An 18428-nucleotide genomic window follows, 5' to 3' on the forward strand; every position below is an offset into this window, starting at 1 on the left:
TACATGGCAGAGGGGCATTGCTGGCACATGATGGCATATATCCCTCAGGGAACAGATGGCCAGGATCCCCTGGGGGACTAACATGAAAGGGAAGGGAGTCCAGGAGAGCTGGCTGTATTTCAAGGAATCCCTGTTGAGGTTACAGGGACAAACCATCCCGATGAGTCGAAAGAATAGTAAATATGGCAGGCGACCAGCTTGGCTTAATGGTGAAATCCTAGCGGATCTTAAACATAAAAAAGAAGCTTACAAGAAGTGGAAGGTTGGACATATGACCAGGGAAGAGTATAAAAATATTGCTCGGGCATGTAGGAAAGATATTAGGAGGGCCAAATCGCACCTGGAGCTTCAGCTAGCAAGAGATGTCAAGAGTAACAAGAAGGGTTTCTTCAGGTATGTTGGCAACAAGAAGAAAGCCAAGGAAAGTGTGGGCCCCTTACTGAATGAGGGAGGCAAGCTAGTGACAGAGGATGTGGAAAAAGCTAATGTACTCAATGCTTTTTTTGCCTCTGTTTTCACTAACAAGGTCAGCTCCCAGACTGCTGTGCTGGGCATCACAAAATGGGGAAGAGATGGCCAGCCCTCTGTAGAGATAGAGGTGGTTAGGGACTATTTAGAAAAGCTGGACGTGCACAAGTCCATGGGGCCGGACGAATTGCATCCGAGAGTGCTGAGGGAATTGGCGGCTGTGATTGCAGAGCCCTTGGCCATTATCTTTGAAAACTCGTGGCGAACGGGGGAAGTCCCGGATGACTGGAAAAAGGCTAATGTAGTGCCCATCTTTAAAAAAGGGAAGAAGGAGGATCCTGGGAACTACAGGCCGGTCAGCCTCACCTCAGTCCCTGGAAAAATCATGGAGCAGGTCCTCAAAGAATCAATCCTGAAGCACTTAGAGGAGAGGAAAGTGATCAGGAACAGTCAGCATGGATTCACCAAGGGAAGGTCATGCCTGACTAATCTAATCGCCTTTTATGATGAGATTACTGGTTCTGTGGATGAAGGGAAAGCAGTGGATGTATTGTTTCTTGACTTTAGCAAAGCTTTTGACACGGTCTCCCACAGCATTCTTGTCAGCAAGTTAAGGAAGTATGGGCTGGATGAATGCACTATAAGGTGGGTAGAAAGCTGGCTAGATTGTCGGGCTCAACGGGTAGTGATCAATGGCTCCATGTCTAGTTGGCAGCCGGTGTCAAGTGGAGTGCCCCAGGGGTCGGTCCTGGGGCCCGTTTTGTTCAATATCTTCATAAATGATCTGGAGGATGGTGTGGATTGCACTCTCAGCAAATTTGCGGATGATACTAAACTGGGAGGAGTGGTAGATACGCTGGAGGGGAGGGATAGGATACAGAAGGACCTAGACAAATTGGAAGATTGGGCCAAAAGAAATCTAATGAGGTTCAATAAGGATAAGTGCAGGGTCCTGCACTTAGGATGGAAGAATCCAATGCACCGCTACAGACTAGGGACCGAATGGCTCGGCAGCAGTTCTGCGGAAAAGGACCTAGGGGTGACAGTGGACGAGAAGCTGGATATGAGTCAGCAGTGTGCCCTTGTTGCCAAGAAGGCCAATGGCATTTTGGGATGTATAAGTAGGGGCATAGCGAGCAGATCGAGGGACGTGATCGTTCCCCTCTATTCGACACTGGTGAGGCCTCATCTGGAGTACTGTGTCCAGTTTTGGGCCCCACACTACAAGAAGGATGTGGATAAATTGGAAAGAGTACAGCGAAGGGCAACAAAAATGATTAGGGGTCTAGAGCACATGACTTATGAGGAGAGGCTGAGGGAGCTGGGATTGTTTAGTCTGCAGAAGAGAAGAATGAGGGGGGATTTGATAGCTGCTTTCAACTACCTGAAAGGGGGTTTCAAAGAGGATGGCTCTAGACTGTTCTCAATGGTAGCAGATGACAGAACGAGGAGTAATGGTCTCAAGTTGCAATGGGGGAGGTTTAGATTGGATATTAGGAAAAACTTTTTCACTAAGAGGGTGGTGAAACACTGGAATGCGTTACCTAGGGAGGTGGTAGAATCTCCTTCCTTAGAGGTTTTTAAGGTCAGGCTTGACAAAGCCCTGGCTAGGATGATTTAACTGGGACTTGGTCCTGCTTTGAGCAGGGGGTTGGACTAGATGACCTTCTGGGGTCCCTTCCAACCCTGATATTCTATGATTCTATGATCTCATTGGTAGATGCGCAGGTGAACAAGCCTCTGATAGTGTGGAGCGGCACTGCGATGGGTACCCGCATGGCCCCACAGTATGCCAACATTTTTATGGCTGACTTAGAACAACGCTTCCTCAGCTCTCGTCCCCTAATGCCCCTACTCTACTTGCGCTACATTGATGACATCTTCATCATCTGGACCCATGGAAAAGAAGCCCTTGAGGAATTCCACCAGGATTTCAACAATTTCCATCCCACCATCAACCTCAGCCTGGACCAGTCCACACAAGAGATCCACTTCCTGGACACTACGGTGCTAATACGCGATGGTCACATAAACACCACCCTATATCAGAAATCTACTGACCGCTATTCCTACCTACATGCCTCTAGCTTTCATCCAAATCATACCACACGATCCATTGTCTACAGCCAAGCTCTACAATATAACCGCATTTGCTCCAACCCCTCAGACAGAGACAAACACCTACAAGATCTCTATCATGCATTCTTACAACTACAGTACCCACCTGCTGAAGTGAAGAAACAGATTGACAGAGCCAGAAGAGTACCCAGAAGTCACCTACTACAGGACAGGCCCAACAAAAAAAAATAACAGAACGCCATTAGCCATCACCTTCAGCCCCCAACTAAAACCTCTCCAACGCATCATCAAGGATCTACAACCTATCCTGAAGGATGACCCATCACTCTCAGAGATCTTGGGAGACAGGCCAGTCCTTGCTTACAGACAGCCCCCCAACCTGAAGCAAATACTCACCAGCAACCACATAGCACACAACAGAACCACTAACCCAGGAACCTATCCTTGCAACAAAGCCCGTTGCCAACTCTGTCCACATATCTATTCAGGGGACACCATCATAGGGCCTAATCACATCAGCCACACTATCAGAGGCTCCTTCACCTGCGCATCTACCAATGTGATATATGCCATCATGTGCCAGCAATGCCCCTCTGCCATGTACATTGGCCAAACTGGACAGTCTCTACGTAAAAGAATAAATGCACACAAATCAGACGTCAAGAATTATAACATTCAAAAACCAGTCGGAGAACACTTCAATCTCTCCGGTCACTCGATTATAGACCTGAGGGTGGCTATCCTTCAACAAAAAAGCTTCAAAAACAGACTCCAACGAGAGACTGCTGAATTGGAATTAATTTGCAAACTGGATACAATTAACTTAGGCTTGAATAGAGACTGGGAATGGATGAGTCATTACACAAAGTAAAACTATTTCCCCATGTTATTTCTCCCCCCCAGTGTTCCTCAGATATTCTTGTTAACTGCTGGAAATAGCCTACCTTGCTTGTCACCATGAAAGGTTTTCCTCCTTCCCCCCCTGCTGCTGGTGATGGCTCATCTTAAGTGGATCACTCTCCTTACAGTGTGTATGATAAAACCCATTGTTTCATGTTCTCTGTGTGTGTGTATAAATCTCCCCACTGTATTTTCCACCAAATGCATCCGATGAAGTGAGCTGTAGCTCACAAAAGCTTATGCTCAAATAAATTTGTTAGTCTCTAAGGTGCCACAAGTACTCCTTTTCTTTTTACACTCTGATATGGAAACTACAGAACCCAAACCGCCAAAAAAGAAAGCTGCTTTGGATTGTTATTGAGTAGAATCCGTCATCAGCATGGACGCATGTCCCCTGCAATGGTGGTTGGAGAATGAAGGGACATATGAATCTTTAGCGCATCTGGCATGTAAATATCTTGCGACGCTGGCTACAACAGTGCCATGAGAACACTTGTTCTCACTTTCAGGTGACACTAAATTAGAAGCATGCGGCATTATGTCCTGCAAATGTAAACAAACTTGTTTGTCTTTGCAATTGCCTGAACAAGCAGTAAAACTGAGTTGACTTGCAGGCTCTAAAATTGTACATTGTTTTATTTTTCAATGCATTTTTTTTTGTACATAATTCTACATTTCTAAGTTCAACTTTCATGATAAAGAGATTGCACTGTAGCAATCTTGTTCCGCCACTTGTGCAAGGAAAGCCCCTGGCGGGCCGGGCCGGTTTGTTTACCTGCCATTTCCTCAGGTTTGGCCGATCACGGTTCCCACTGGCTGCGGTTCGCTGCTCCAGGTCAATGGGAGCTGCTGGAAGTGGCGCAGGCCGAGGGACATACTGGCCGCTGCTTCCAGCAGCTCCCATTGGCCTGGAGCAGCGAACCGCAGCCAGTGGGAACCGCGATCGGCCGAACCTGCGGACGTGGCAGGTAAACAAACCGGCCCGGCCTGCCAGGGGCTTTCCCTGCACAAAGGGAAGAACAAGTTTGGGAACCACTGCACTATAGTATTTGTATTAGGTGAATTAAAAAATACTATTTCTTTTGGTTTTGACAGTGCAAGTACTTGTAATCAAAAATAAATATAAAGTGAACACTGTACATTTTGTATTCTGTGTTGTAATTGAAATCAATATATTTGAAAAATGTAGAAAACGTCCAAAAATATTTAAATAAATGGTATTCTATTATTGTTTAACAGCACGATTAATCGCAATTAATTTTTTTAATTGCTTGACACCCCTACTTCTAACTATCAGAGGAGTGAAGTTCTGGAAAAGCCTTCCAAGGAGAACAATGGAGCAAACAACCTAATTGGCTTCAAGACTGAGCTTGATAAATTTGTGGAAGGAATGGTCTGATAAACATTGCCTACTCATATCTGCGACTGCCAGGAGCAAATATCCCCAGCAGCCAGAGGTGGGACACTAGATGGGGAGAGCTCTGAGTTACTTCAGAGTATTCCAGGGGTCGGTCCTGGGGCCCGTTTTGTTCAATATCTTCATAAATGATCTGGAGGATGGTGTGGATTGCACTCTCAGCAAATTTGCGGATGATACTAAACTGGGAGGAGTGGTAGATACGCTGGAGGGGAGGGATAGGATACAGAAGGACCTAGACAAATTGGAAGATTGGGCCAAAAGAAATCTAATGAGGTTCAATAAGGATAAGTGCAGGGTCCTGCACTTAGGATGGAAGAATCCAATGCACCGCTACAGACTAGGGACCGAATGGCTCGGCAGCAGTTCTGCGGAAAAGGACCTAGGGGTGACAGTGGACGAGAAGCTGGATATGAGTCAGCAGTGTGCCCTTGTTGCCAAGAAGGCCAATGGCATTTTGGGATGTATAAGTAGGGGCATAGCGAGCAGATCGAGGGACGTGATCGTTCCCCTCTATTCGACACTGGTGAGGCCTCATCTGGAGTACTGTGTCCAGTTTTGGGCCCCACACTACAAGAAGGATGTGGATAAATTGGAAAGAGTACAGCGAAGGGCAACAAAAATGATTAGGGGTCTAGAGCACATGACTTATGAGGAGAGGCTGAGGGAGCTGGGATTGTTTAGTCTGCAGAAGAGAAGAATGAGGGGGGATTTGATAGCTGCTTTCAACTACCTGAAAGGGGGTTTCAAAGAGGATGGCTCTAGACTGTTCTCAATGGTAGCAGATGACAGAACGAGGAGTAATGGTCTCAAGTTGCAATGGGGGAGGTTTAGATTGGATATTAGGAAAAACTTTTTCACTAAGAGGGTGGTGAAACACTGGAATGCGTTACCTAGGGAGGTGGTAGAATCTCCTTCCTTAGAGGTTTTTAAGGTCAGGCTTGACAAAGCCCTGGCTAGGATGATTTAACTGGGACTTGGTCCTGCTTTGAGCAGGGGGTTGGACTAGATGACCTTCTGGGGTCCCTTCCAACCCTGATATTCTATGATTCTATGATTCTATGATTCTTTCCCAGGTGTCATGCTGACGTGCTTAGGGTCCAACTGACAGCCAAATTTGGGGTCAGCAAGGATTTTTCCCCCTGGTCAGATTGGCAGAGATCCTGGGGCGGTGGGTAGGGGAAGGTCGCCTTCCTCTGCAGCATGGGGCACAGGTCACCTGCAGGTTTAAACTAGTGTAAATGGTGAATTCTCTGTAACTTGAAGTCTTTAAATCATGATTTGAGGAGTTCAGTAACTCAGGCAGAGGTTATGGCTCTATTACAGGAGTGGGTGAGTGAGGTTCTGTGGCCTGCAGTGTGCAGGTCAGATTCGATGATCACGATGGTCCCTTTTTGCCTCAAAGTCTATGAGTCTTTGAGGTTAAGATCGCTGTGGTTTTGGAGTAAAGTCCTAAACTCTGAATTCTCTTGCAAAGAAAGGCAACCTGTATCGTATACTGAACAGATCTTGTACTTCCTTTCCTCTGCAATGGACCCCCTCGCAGGCGCCAGCATGTCAATAAGGTGCTCATCCACATACTACAACCTGAAACTTCAAAGGACACTTACGGTCACAGCCCAGTGCTATAGTATCCATGACTTGTGAAGTGAGAAAAGGGGTTTGCTGTGTTCTGCAGGTTATGGTCCAAACATTCTCCCTCTCTTCCCAGCTAGTGGGTCAATTAGATCTGTCCAGACTTTGTAGATTCTTTTCAATAATAGATGTTTGTTTACAGTATTGATTACAGTACAATGCAACAGAGAAAAGATTTAAGCTTAGGTAAATTGTGTTCGATGAAGTCAGTCCTTCAGTCTGATTTGAATCGTTTCTTTTTGGTACTGGCATCATTGACTGACAACAGCTCCAGCAAATATATTAACTTCTACTTCAGAACCAGCAGAGGGGGCACTTCATAGGGTATACACGAATAGTGAGTGTGGGAATTGTTTTGATTTCTCAAATTCTTAGCACTGAACAGGGGCTGATGAGGGCTTCAGACCCCCCCACACTTTTCAAGTCTTGTGTTAACAGTTGTTGGACTAAGTTATTCTATACATTTTGCAGGGTAGATTCAGTAAATTGCTCCTAGGCCCTCTCAAGGAAAAACCCTGTAAAACCTTCCCCACATACAGGGTGTGTCTTTCTCTTCTACAGCCTACCTGCTGGTGATGTGTAGGAGCTCTGCACACCAACAACCTCCTTTTTTCCCCACACTGCATCTGAGACTCCCTCCTCTGCCTGAAATGCCAGCACAGACCAGGGAGCCCAGGGCAGAAGAGAGAGTGAATGGTATTCTGCTCCCAGTGTTCAGTGCTCGGATCACTAATCTGCCCAGGTTTTCAGGCAGAGCAGAGAATCTTGGAGAGAAGCAGGAGATGAACATTTCCCCACACTGTTATCCAGTGGGTTGAACTGGGCAGAAGCATATGGGAGACAGACGAAGCAGTAAGCAAAGTATTACACTGATATTCCTACAAGTTTCACCTTTTTCTCCTCCCTCTTTGGAGACTTAGGGGCTGATCCTGCAGCCCCTGAAGTTAAGAACAAGGATCAAACCTTCAGATTTCAAGCAAGCATGGTACTAAGCAAAGCTTTGATTTGCCACACTACTCTTAAGATTTCCTTTGTTATTAGAGAGCCTCGTTCCACCACGACCAGCAGCTTCTCTGAATAGAAATACTTTGGTTTTCAAAGGAGAATTTCAAGCCCTTTCCAAAACATGTAAAATCAGCCCCACTGATAAAGTGATGATGACTTTCATTGGTTTAATGGATTATGCAGCTAAGTGAGGTGCAGTGTAGGGCTTTAAAGATTTACTCCTTAAAATCCAGAGGACTTTTCTGAAAAAATTCTAACAATGGTGGATTAAGTTTTGAGCAGAAAAACTTAAATCTAAATTTTGTTTTATTTATACTAGTGTAAATCCAGAGTAATTTCATAAATGTCACTGGAGTTCACCTAGATTCTCATTTTAAATGAGAGCAGAAATACGTCCATAATATTTACAGCTGAAAATAGAGCTATGGTTGCCTGAGGTGTGCAACCTGCATCTGACCCAAAATGGATGTCTAATAAGTGGATTGAGGTGTATCTCTTTATATGAACAATAAAGAGTAAAAAGGTTTTGAACAAATTTCAAAAATTATACATTAAAATTATGAAAATTACAGAAATTATGTGTCATTTTTCTTTACTGATGTAAAGAATGTGGAAATGCTCAACAAGGAATGTTGATGTGTACCCCAAAATGTGGCTTATGTTGTGGGTTATGGGAATGTCAGGAGAAACAGACAGTTTCAGCATACTCCTCTCAGACCAGTGATTGCAAGTCATTAAGACTAAATAGGTTATTTTCTTAGAATCCTGCCTGAATCACTGCGAGAAACCAGGCTGAGGCAAAAGGAAGACTTCACATCTGGGTTCTGTAAAAAGACTACTTGGCAATATCGTAATTGGGGGGCCAGAATCCCAGAAACTCATATGGAGGGTGGGGTTTTTTTTGAGAGAGCCTGTAACAAAGCGGTCTTTGGCTGGACACTACTGAGAGTATCAATTCAGGACAAATTGCTTAGAGCAGGGCAGTCATAGCCCAAGGCTGGGGTTCTTCACTACTAAGGCATGCCAAACCAGCCAAACAGAGAAGACTTCGGTTTTACCCCACTGGCTAACCACAAGTCATACAAGCAATTCCCTCAGACACTTCAGTTTCCCAGTATCACCACCAGCACCGCTCCGTATGGGGATGAATGGTTATGAAAACCAATACCCCAGTAAAAGAAAAAGGGTTCTCACGATCCCAAAGTGCCAAGCTCCAGACCCAGGTCAATATACCATTCAGATCTTGCCCACAAATCACACTGTTGCCAATTATTTAGAATCTAAAATCTAAAGGTTTATTCATAGAAAGAAAGAAATATAGATGAGAGTTAAAATTGGTTACATGGAATCAAATACATACAACAATTGCAAAATTCTTAGTTCAGGCTTGTTTCAGGCTTGATGGGATTACTGTTGATTTAAACCAATCATGTCTCTGGAATGCAAACATCCCAGCTTGGATGGGTCGTTCAGTCCTTTTGTTCAGACCATCAGTTTCAAGCACAGTTCCTCAACAAGTGAGAAGCAATATTGAAGACAAAATGGAGGGGTTTTCAGGGCCTTTTATATCCTCTGCCATGTGGAAGGACCCCTTTCTTCTTCCTGTGGAAAATCACAGCAGCAAGATGGAGTTTGGAGTCACATGGTCAAGTCACATGTCTGTGCATGACTCAGTTTGCAGGTGGCAGCCATTGCTCAGATGCTACCTTGAACGTTCCCAGGAAGGCTCCTCAGATATAGATTGGAGTCTCCCAAGGTCCATTGTCAGTTAAGTGTTTCTTGACGGGGCACTTACTCAGAATAGTCCTTTCTCAAAAAGCTGACCAAATGCTTCACTGATACTACTTAGAATCAAATACTTTGAGGTACAAGTACATAGCCAATATTAATAACTTCAAATACAAAAATGATACATACATACAGACAACATAATTATAACCAGCAAATTACAACCTTTCCGTAGACACATTACTTGATCTCCTTTGTACAAGATTTGGTGTAACCTTGGTTGCAACAGTGATTTATACTGTCCCAGTTCATGTCAATAATGTCACACAGCCTAACTTCCCTGAAAAGGAAAAACAGACTGAGGCACTCTCTGGAAGACAAGTTGGGACCAGGCTGGGCCCAGGAGCTTCTTGGTGTTAGAGAGCTTATTCCTTCACTCTCCCACTTCCCTGCTCCTTCTCGTATGAACAGATAGCAACAATACCCGAAGTCTGAAGGTGCAAACAATTCAGTGTTTATTGGGGTAAACTTCCACCCAAGCTTAAATCCAAGTTCCTTTTTTCTTATTTTCAAATCCCAATTTACTTCCCGTTTGCCCCTAATTTAAATAGTTTATACCTTAACCAATCATTCTACTAAAATTTAACTAACCAATCCTAACATATTATAGCATGACCAGCTAACCAATTATATCCCACCACCTTAATTAGTTTACACCCACCAAAATTAATTATACAGCAGACAGAGACAATCACAGAATCAGACAGAGACCATGCAAATAAACAATAGTAAAGGGGCAAGTATAATAACAAAACAATACAGAAGTGAGGATTTCACAACTACATCTATAAAGACATAAGGGTTTCCCAGCTGTGTCTATTGATAAGTGAGTTCTTACCAAACAGAAAACTATCAAACTAAATTTCCTTTTACATCTTTTACACTCTTCTCTTATCTGGAGGTGATAGATCAGATCACCTTTTTAACAGCCCCAGATTGCCTTATTTCAGTATGACTAGTTTGGAATGTGAGGATGTGACCGATCGCTTCCCAGTTTATGGCTGCCTCTGCTGCTTAGCCAAAGGCATTAGCCTAAGAACAGGGCCACAGACTGTCACAGTGAGAGAAGGCCCTTACACAGATTTCTTTCTTTTATACTTCTATAACTAGCTAAATGACAAACATATACTTAAATTCTTAGAGTATAGGCCTTTACAGACAGGCCTGAATATCTATATTCTAACACTTGGTTTCCTAAAAAGCATGTGTAAGTTGATTCTACGCTTAAAAGGGATACCCATCTAATCTCATTCTTTACTACATAATCTCATGTGCACTCCCACATTTGTCACAACTGCCTGTATACAGATATAAGTTAAAAATCCTCTTATTCTTAATCAAAGTTCAAAGATTAATCTTAATCAAATATTATTGCTCTATATTGTATCTAATAATGCTTGAGTCCCCGAGACAGTGCCAGAAACAGGAAGGAGCAGAAAGCTTTTATGAGAATCAATCTGTTGGATATTTCTAACAAGTTATGCAAATTCATTGTTAGAAGTTATCTAGTGATGTTCTTCAGTAATTCAGCATGTTGCTAATCTGCATGCAGTATCATTTATTACAAGTTATTTTGTGCGGCGGGTTGTTTACAAAGTATATATAATTTATTCATAGCACACTTTTTGAAAATTGTTGATGGAATATTTGATGACTTAAAAAAAGAGTAAAATCTGCCATGCTTAAAATGCTTTGTCAATAAAGCTTTGGGGGAACGAAGGATTTGTAAACATGAATCACATTCTGCATGGCATGGACATTGCTGTGGATTTAATTGGTGTAATTACTTGTTTCACAGTTAAGTAGAAGTTTAAAGATGTAGGCAGATTTCTTTTGTGGAAAATGCCATATGTCTCCAAGTATTTGGGGTAGGCAACATCATTAGTCTCCCACCTCACCACCCTGTGCTTCCCCTCCCCTCTGCACTTTTTACTCCTCTTTTCTTCCAGATTAGAAGTCTCTATCTGTCAGCTTTATAGCTGTGTTTCAGAATAAGTAATCTGTTTCAGAAAGGGGCTGTTGAGGACATAGTTAATCCCTTCTAAGGATCTGTAGATTATAAAGCCTATCTGAAACACATTCATTGTATAATGAAGTACATGCCACCTGGTGCTACACATTACACTTTAAGTGTTTTGCTTTTTAAAGTGCCCACTCTTTATCAACTTGTAGATTTTTTTTAAGGAATCATAAACTGTGCTGTTAGTGGGACTTATGTGGCCCATAGGACCTTTAAAAAGCCTCTTCTAATTCCTCAGACTGTAGAGTTCCTTAAAAGGTGTTGCCTTGGCCATTTAAAGAGACAGCTTCACAGATTACAAAATCTGTCACAGAAAATACGTACATGAGAATTTCAGAAAGTGACAAAAAGAAGGGTTAAATTGATATTTTAATGTGATAGTTCACAAACTTCTCCATTCAGTGAATGGATGTTAGAACAGGAAAACGTTTTGATGAGACTGTCTGAACCTGTTTGCTGCCCCTCTCTAAATCGTGGCATCTCCCAGGTTAAGAATCCATGTTTTAGTCTGAAGAATAAAAGTACAGCAATATGGTCAATAGTGATCACTATCAGAACATTCATTTTACTAGAGGTTTACTGGATGTTCTCAGCATAATTTTACATTTTTTAATTTAAGGGAAAAGAGGCCAAAACATCAGAATGAGGACCATGAAAATCTGATGAATGTGGTAAATATTATTTATTTATTACAGCTTGTGTCTTTCTAATGCTTTGTAATCAGCCCTTTTCCCGAGCCTGGGAATACAAAATAAAATATTGCAGGTGAGAAGACAGAAATAAACCTATGGGTTTAGGGGAGTTAATGGGAGGATTTGTGAGGTGGGTACAATTAATTCCACTTAATAGCAATCCTGATATTAGCAACTTCCAGTTAATGGCAACATATTGCTGGGAACCAATCTCATCCCATTAACATCAGAGTTGATGGGATTCTGATATTACAGCGGCATGCCACTTATTAGCAACTTTTTTTGGAAGAAAGGCGCCACTTGCATCCCCAGAAGGAATCTGTGTGCAGGCAGATTTGCTGGGCTGCAGTCCCCCACTCCACGACGGCCCCAGCCTACAGCCTCCCTTCCAAGCCCTTACGTCCTATATGGTCGCCTTGTGCAAGCAGGTTTGTTGGGCTGCAGGTCCCAGAAGGAAGTGCTGGATATGCTGAGCACCCCCTGCAGGCAGGTTTGTGAGGCTACAGCCAGGGAAGGAAGTGCTGGGTTGTGTCTTCTCTGGCTGCAGCTCCGCAAACCTGCTTGCGGCTGGTGCTCGGCACATCCAGCACTTCCTTCTGGGACTTGCAGCCCAACAAACCTGCTTGCACAAGGCGACCATATAGGACGTAAGGGCTTGGAAGGCAGGCTGTAGGCCGGGGTAGTCGTGGAGTGGGGGACTGCAGCCCAGCAAATCTGCCTGCGCACAGGGACCACTCAGGAGGTAAGAGGCTGCAAGCTGGGAGGGGAGGCCATGGGCAGAGCAGTAGCAGGGAAAGGGGCTGCAGCCCGGATGCCACAGCGGCATGGTACTGCTCTCTGGGCTGCACTTTGCTGGGGGACTGCATGCAAGGAAAGAAGCACTGGGATGTAGTGAGTCCCAGCTCCAGAGAGTTCAGTTGGGTGCACAGGGATCAGGCAGCATCTGCGATATCAGGCAGTGTCCTGAGATTTTAGCACGTCCAGCATAGTAAAGGACAAGGTGATGTCCCAACATTTAATGCTTACTTTTGAATTTTTATTTTATGGACTTAAGTCAGACTTAATTCAACTTTTGCAGTGATGACATAAATAACAATGCTATTTTCAGGCTGAACATAAATTGGTCAGAAAAAAGTGTGTGTAGTGGTCACCATTAAAAAGTCAACCTTTACTCAAAATTATCACACAGGAATATCAAAGAAACTGCAGTCATTTTGTATTCTAATATTGTGGTAGATAAGATACCTCTGTGTGGTAACTGTAGGTAAATGTTGACTTTTCACTGGGCAACAGTTTCTGATTTCATTTACGCAGACTAGCTCCATTGAGTGCAGTGGACTTACTCCTGATTTGCACATGATATCTTAGAGTACAGTTGTATCCTGTATATGGCAAAGTACAATAGTATAACTTGTGGGAATTTGTCAGTCTGTGTGCAAAATAAGTGTAATTTACACACTGTCCACACAGTAGCAAAAGCAGCCAAGAAGAATGGCAGTTTGGTGGGCTATTTTCTCTACACCTTCCCATTAGTAGCTTTTCCTGCTACCCTAATCCCCATGACTTCCACTTTTTCCTCACTCAGTATGTAAATTGCACCTGCTTTGCACACCCACTAACCTCTGTTTTTTGACCAATTTATACTACAGAACATTACCTGTGAGTTTGGAATAGAGATTTCCATGGGAGTTATATCTGCTTTATTCTTGGCTGAACTTCACAATATAATTAGAAGCAGTTAGTGATTTAATATAACATATGCACAAAGACTTTAATATATAAAACCTGATTCTAATCTTACACCAGTTTTATACCTGATACAGAGCAGTGTGAGATCAGAATCAAATCCATAGTATGTGTATGCAGTAGCAATATATGTATTAGTATAAACAGATTTGTGTCCAGTTTCAAATTAACTGGACTACATTCACAGTATTATTTTGCAATATAGTTTATCTCTTGCTCTACTTAAATGGTAGGTAATCCTTCAGATTTTGTTTTCCAGCCTTCAGATAAGGAGATGTTCAGCCATTCCATCACAAGTCTGGCTATAGATCCTCTTGTCAGCAGTGACCAGAATGGGGGACTAAGTAATGGGGATGGTAAGTACTGCAGTACTTTGAAAAGGATAGGGAAAGAAATACCATACTCTCTAATTAGTTTCTTTTGTATAGCATCCTTTATATCTGCTTCACTTTGTGCAGTCTCTTAATCCCATCCTGCAAATATCCACATGCTTACCTTTATGCATGTGAGTAATGTCATTTACTTTAATAGAACTATTCACATGAGTAAAGCTAAGCACATGTGTAAATGTTTGCAAAATCAGCACTTTCAGCTGTAAACTCTTTAGGGCAGGAATTATCCCTTTTAGATTTCAGCAGCACAAAGGCACATTTTGGGCAGGATGGGAAAAGAAATTATAAATAATGACAATGTACAAAGCTGTCCTGTTACCAGAGTCATTTGAACACACTATCCAGTCAGTGGTTTGGAAAAAAACAAAACAACTTTCTTGTTCACTTGAACATATTTTTATATTTTAGAAAACTGAAACATGAATAAGCTTTTTTTTAATTCCTCTTGCTTTGCTGAACACTCAGAATGATTCACACTCATGTAACACCAGAAAATATTATACTCAGTTGAAACTAAAAATAAACATGCTCTCAATACAGAGCTCCCAGGGGCCAACTGTTTTTTTCTCTCTAGGTTAACCACTGACACACTGGGCTGCATTCCGTAGTTTACAGCTAAACCCCTAATCGCACTGTGAGGCTGTAAACTAATCCGTTAAACCTTTAGCACTCAAAAAACAATTAACAAAAGGAATTTTGAAACCTAACATTTCTTATGGCTGATTCCCATTCCCTCATATTGGTTGATGTTTCACATTTAGGTGTATTTACCTCACAGAGTGACTCAATACACTGAGTAGGCCCAGCAAAGCCAGAAGGGGAGTATTTACAAAAGCTTCCATTGGAAAGTGCATGCAACTGACGGAACCAGCTACTTAAAAGGAATACTGTCTACTTCAGTTTTTTAAACTATCACAAACTTCACAGTTTAGGTATAAGTTACCCTTTAAATAGCACGGACAGATTTGTTTTGTTATTTGTGATGTCTTTGATGGCTCTGTCTGCTGCCACCCTGATGTTTGTGTGGATCTTTTCAGCAAGGGAGTATGGTCAGTTTCAGGCCTGAGAGCAGCACTGCTTAATGTATTCAGGTTTGTCCCTTTTTCCTCCCCCTGCCTCCACTCTCTGTGCACACTTGCTACCTACCCAGCCTCTTCACTTTCAATGGCCTTGGCAACAGCAGCATAGGGATGAGATTTCAAACTTCCAAACTGCCCCACCCCATTTCCCAGTCCTTGCCTGGTTCCTGGTGCTGCCCAGGAGCTGCATCCTGGGAGTGAAAAACACCCTACCAGATTCCCATTGGCCCCTGCATAGGGCTTGAGTTGAAGGAGAAGGAGGTTCTGCTTCTGCCCTTTACCCAATTCCTGTTGTTCCCTAGGTTTGTTCAGGGATCTCAGGAGGGAAAGGAGACTTCCTGACACCATCACTCACAGCCTGAAACTCAGAAACATCCTCAATTATATTGCTGTGTTACTGGTAAACATCCTCCTGTTGGGCTGGGGCAAAAGTGTACGCCCAGAGCAGGGTGTGAAAGCGGTCATCATACTTGTGCATGGCAAAGAAAGTAGAGCTGATAACCAGCAAAATCAGTGACACTGATTACACACAAAGTCGGGTCAAATTCACACATTAGACTGGAAAAATGGAGGAAAATACCACTTTCTCTCTCTCCTTTTTTTAAGCTTTTGTCAGTGTGAAGTGTTACTAGAAGCTAGCAAGTAAAATAACTTCACAGAGAAATTATTTTCATATAGATGTCCCTTATAAAAGCACACGATAAAATCTGGAAAGTGTTTGTATGGATATATAGTGTATACAGCCAACTCCAGTAAACTGCAATGCATACCCACATGTGCACAACCAGATAATGAGATCTGTAAAATCCATTCCAGGAGTGTTATCTTTGAAAATAACAACTTATTGTAACCCGCATCTGAGAACATGACATGTTCTGCTTAATAAAACAGCTTGCCCTTTTTTTCTTTTCTCCCTCCTCCCTCCCCCCAGCAAATCTAAGATGGACTACCTTATTTGTGACTGAGTTACTAGAAATCCCTCATTTGTAGGACTAAAGGTTGTCAGTTCATATTATGCATTACAATATTAAGAAAAGTACTTCAATAAGGAGCTTGTGGAGTAATGAATGTGCTCTGCAACCCAGCTGACTTCAGTAGCATTGCACAAGGAGTGGGTCAGGTCAGAATTAGGCCATTCTGTTCAAGTGAGGGCCTTTCTATTTGTGTCAGAGAAATGAGCGAACAGAAATCAAATATCCAACAGGACTTTTCAAAAAGAATAGTAGCTGAGTCCAGGATCCTCACCAACATCCTCACTCTTAACCCCAGCAGTCTCTAATATGCAAAAATGGATACCAGCCATTTTTGAGAACATTACATATGTTGCATCTACTCGCCCATTCCCTGGGCTCACTATGAGCATTGCTACTGTGTAAAATGTTTTAAGATTCATTGCATAAATAATATGCTGCGAAACTAAACTATCTTATCTGGTAAGTACAGCAATGTCTTTTTATTTAAAACCTGAGAATACTGTGAATGCCAGAGAATTCCAAGTTATCTTTTCTCACTGTAAATAGCAAATAGTAATGCAGAAACAAAGTAGGTCGTAAATTTATTTAATCTAACCTTCCTGTTGTCAGGGAGAGTTGGTAAATTATTCTGTTTTATTTTTTGTAGTTCTCTCAGAAGACAGCACAACTGCCTGCATCCAGCCTTATGAAGAAGTAAAAACTTCTGTTTCTGATCTGTTAGACCATCAGGACTCTCTGGGAAAGTCGATAAAATGTCACCAGAGCAGGGAGCTACCCAGAATTCCTCCTAACGATGCCATGGAAACCATCCTCTCCCCAAGAAATATCGAAAATGATCAGGGTCTTGGAATGGAAGGGCCTTATGAGGTCTTGAAAGATAGCTCCTCTCAAGAAAACATAGTTGAGGACTGCTTGTATGAAACTGTGAAGGAAATTAAGGAAGTAGGAGTAGCAGCCAACACTGAGAGAAGCTGTGGCAGCAAACCAAAGTGTACACTGACAGTTGCTGAAGGTCTAGATCAGATTCCTGAGTGCAGGACTGAATCAGCAGAATATGCCTCTGTTGACCGAAATAAAAAAAGTCGGCGAAGTACTAATTCAGAGAGTCCTCTTGGCAACACTCCAGACATGGAAGATGAGGCTCCACCTCCTGTACCTATGAAATTTCTTGATGAAAACGAGAACGTTCAGGAAAAGGGAGCAGAGGAGGAAGAAGAGGTTACTGAGGGGGCTGGTGAACCTGATAAGGTAAACCCTATACTGACAATTGTATAATGACAGAAAAAAGACCCTATGTACATAGATGGTAATCATAGAGCTGAAAGTTTAAAAATTGTCCTTTATTTTAAAAAACATATTTAAATGAAGGTCATGCATTACTGTGAAATAGTGGAAATGTGAAGCATACACTCCAGTCTCTCTGGTGAGGACAGTTATCTATACCATCCTGACCTCCAGATTGGATTCCAGCAGTGTGCTTTACTTGGGGCCACTCTTAAAGGCTACTCAGAAATTGCAGGTAGTACAAACTGCTTTCGCCTGCTTCCTCAGGGATGTTAGATGTATAGAAGCTATCACACTAGTTCTCTAAAGGCTGCACTGGCATCCTATTCATTTCTGTGGCTCGGGATCTTTTTCCTTTAGTTTTTGCTAATAGCTTATGCAAACAATACCTAGATGTACAAAATGGAGAGCAGGGCTTCTTGGTAGAGGCCATTTTTACTTTGGAATCCACTTCCCATGTTGGTTTAACAGCAGTCCAAGAAAAGTTTACAGGCAGGTATGATGAGGCCCAGTCCTGAAGTCTGGAGGCCAGGTTCTCTGCTGTGTCTAAAGCCTGGTCTACACTACGAATTTAGGTCAAATTTAGCAGCGTTATCTTGATTTAACCCTGCATCCGTCCACATGACGAAGCCCTTTTTTTCAACTTAAAGGGCTCTTAAAATCGATTTCTTTACTCCACCCCCAACAAGGGGATTAGCACTGAAATCGGTTTTGCCGGGTCGAATTTGGGGTACTGTGGATGCAATTCGACGGTATTGGCCTCCGGGAGCTATCCCAGAGTGCTCAGTTGTGACTGCGCTCTCAATTCAGATGCACTGGCCAGGTATACAGGAAAAGACCCGCGAACTTTTGAATCTCATTTCCTGTTTGGCCAGCGTGGCGAGCTCACCTGCACAGGTCACCATGCAGAGGTCATCGTCACAGGAGACCATGCAATCCCAGAATCTCC

At 42.8% G+C, this 18428-nt stretch overlaps 1 protein-coding gene across 5 annotated transcripts in view; it reads left to right on the top strand.

Moving 5' to 3' along the window:
• The window catches only part of PAG1 (phosphoprotein membrane anchor with glycosphingolipid microdomains 1), a 191241-nt gene that overhangs the window by 149539 nt on the left and 23274 nt on the right, over window positions 1-18428 (top strand). For all 5 annotated transcript variants that reach the window (XR_006278747.1, XM_043507679.1, XM_038392916.2 and 2 more), the window contains 3 exons: window positions 11932-11983; window positions 14010-14106; window positions 16842-17443. Coding sequence is in view for 4 of the 5 variants with exons in the window: in XM_043507679.1 (XP_043363614.1) it covers window positions 11932-11983; window positions 14010-14106; window positions 16842-17443 (751 nt within the window). In the remaining variant the exon portion in view is untranslated. The remainder of the gene's footprint in view (window positions 1-11931; window positions 11984-14009; window positions 14107-16841; window positions 17444-18428) is intronic.

The sequence above is a fragment of the Dermochelys coriacea genome, chromosome 2 (genome assembly GCF_009764565.3).
Source record: "Dermochelys coriacea isolate rDerCor1 chromosome 2, rDerCor1.pri.v4, whole genome shotgun sequence".
NCBI classification, from domain to species: Eukaryota; Metazoa; Chordata; order Testudines; family Dermochelyidae; genus Dermochelys; species Dermochelys coriacea.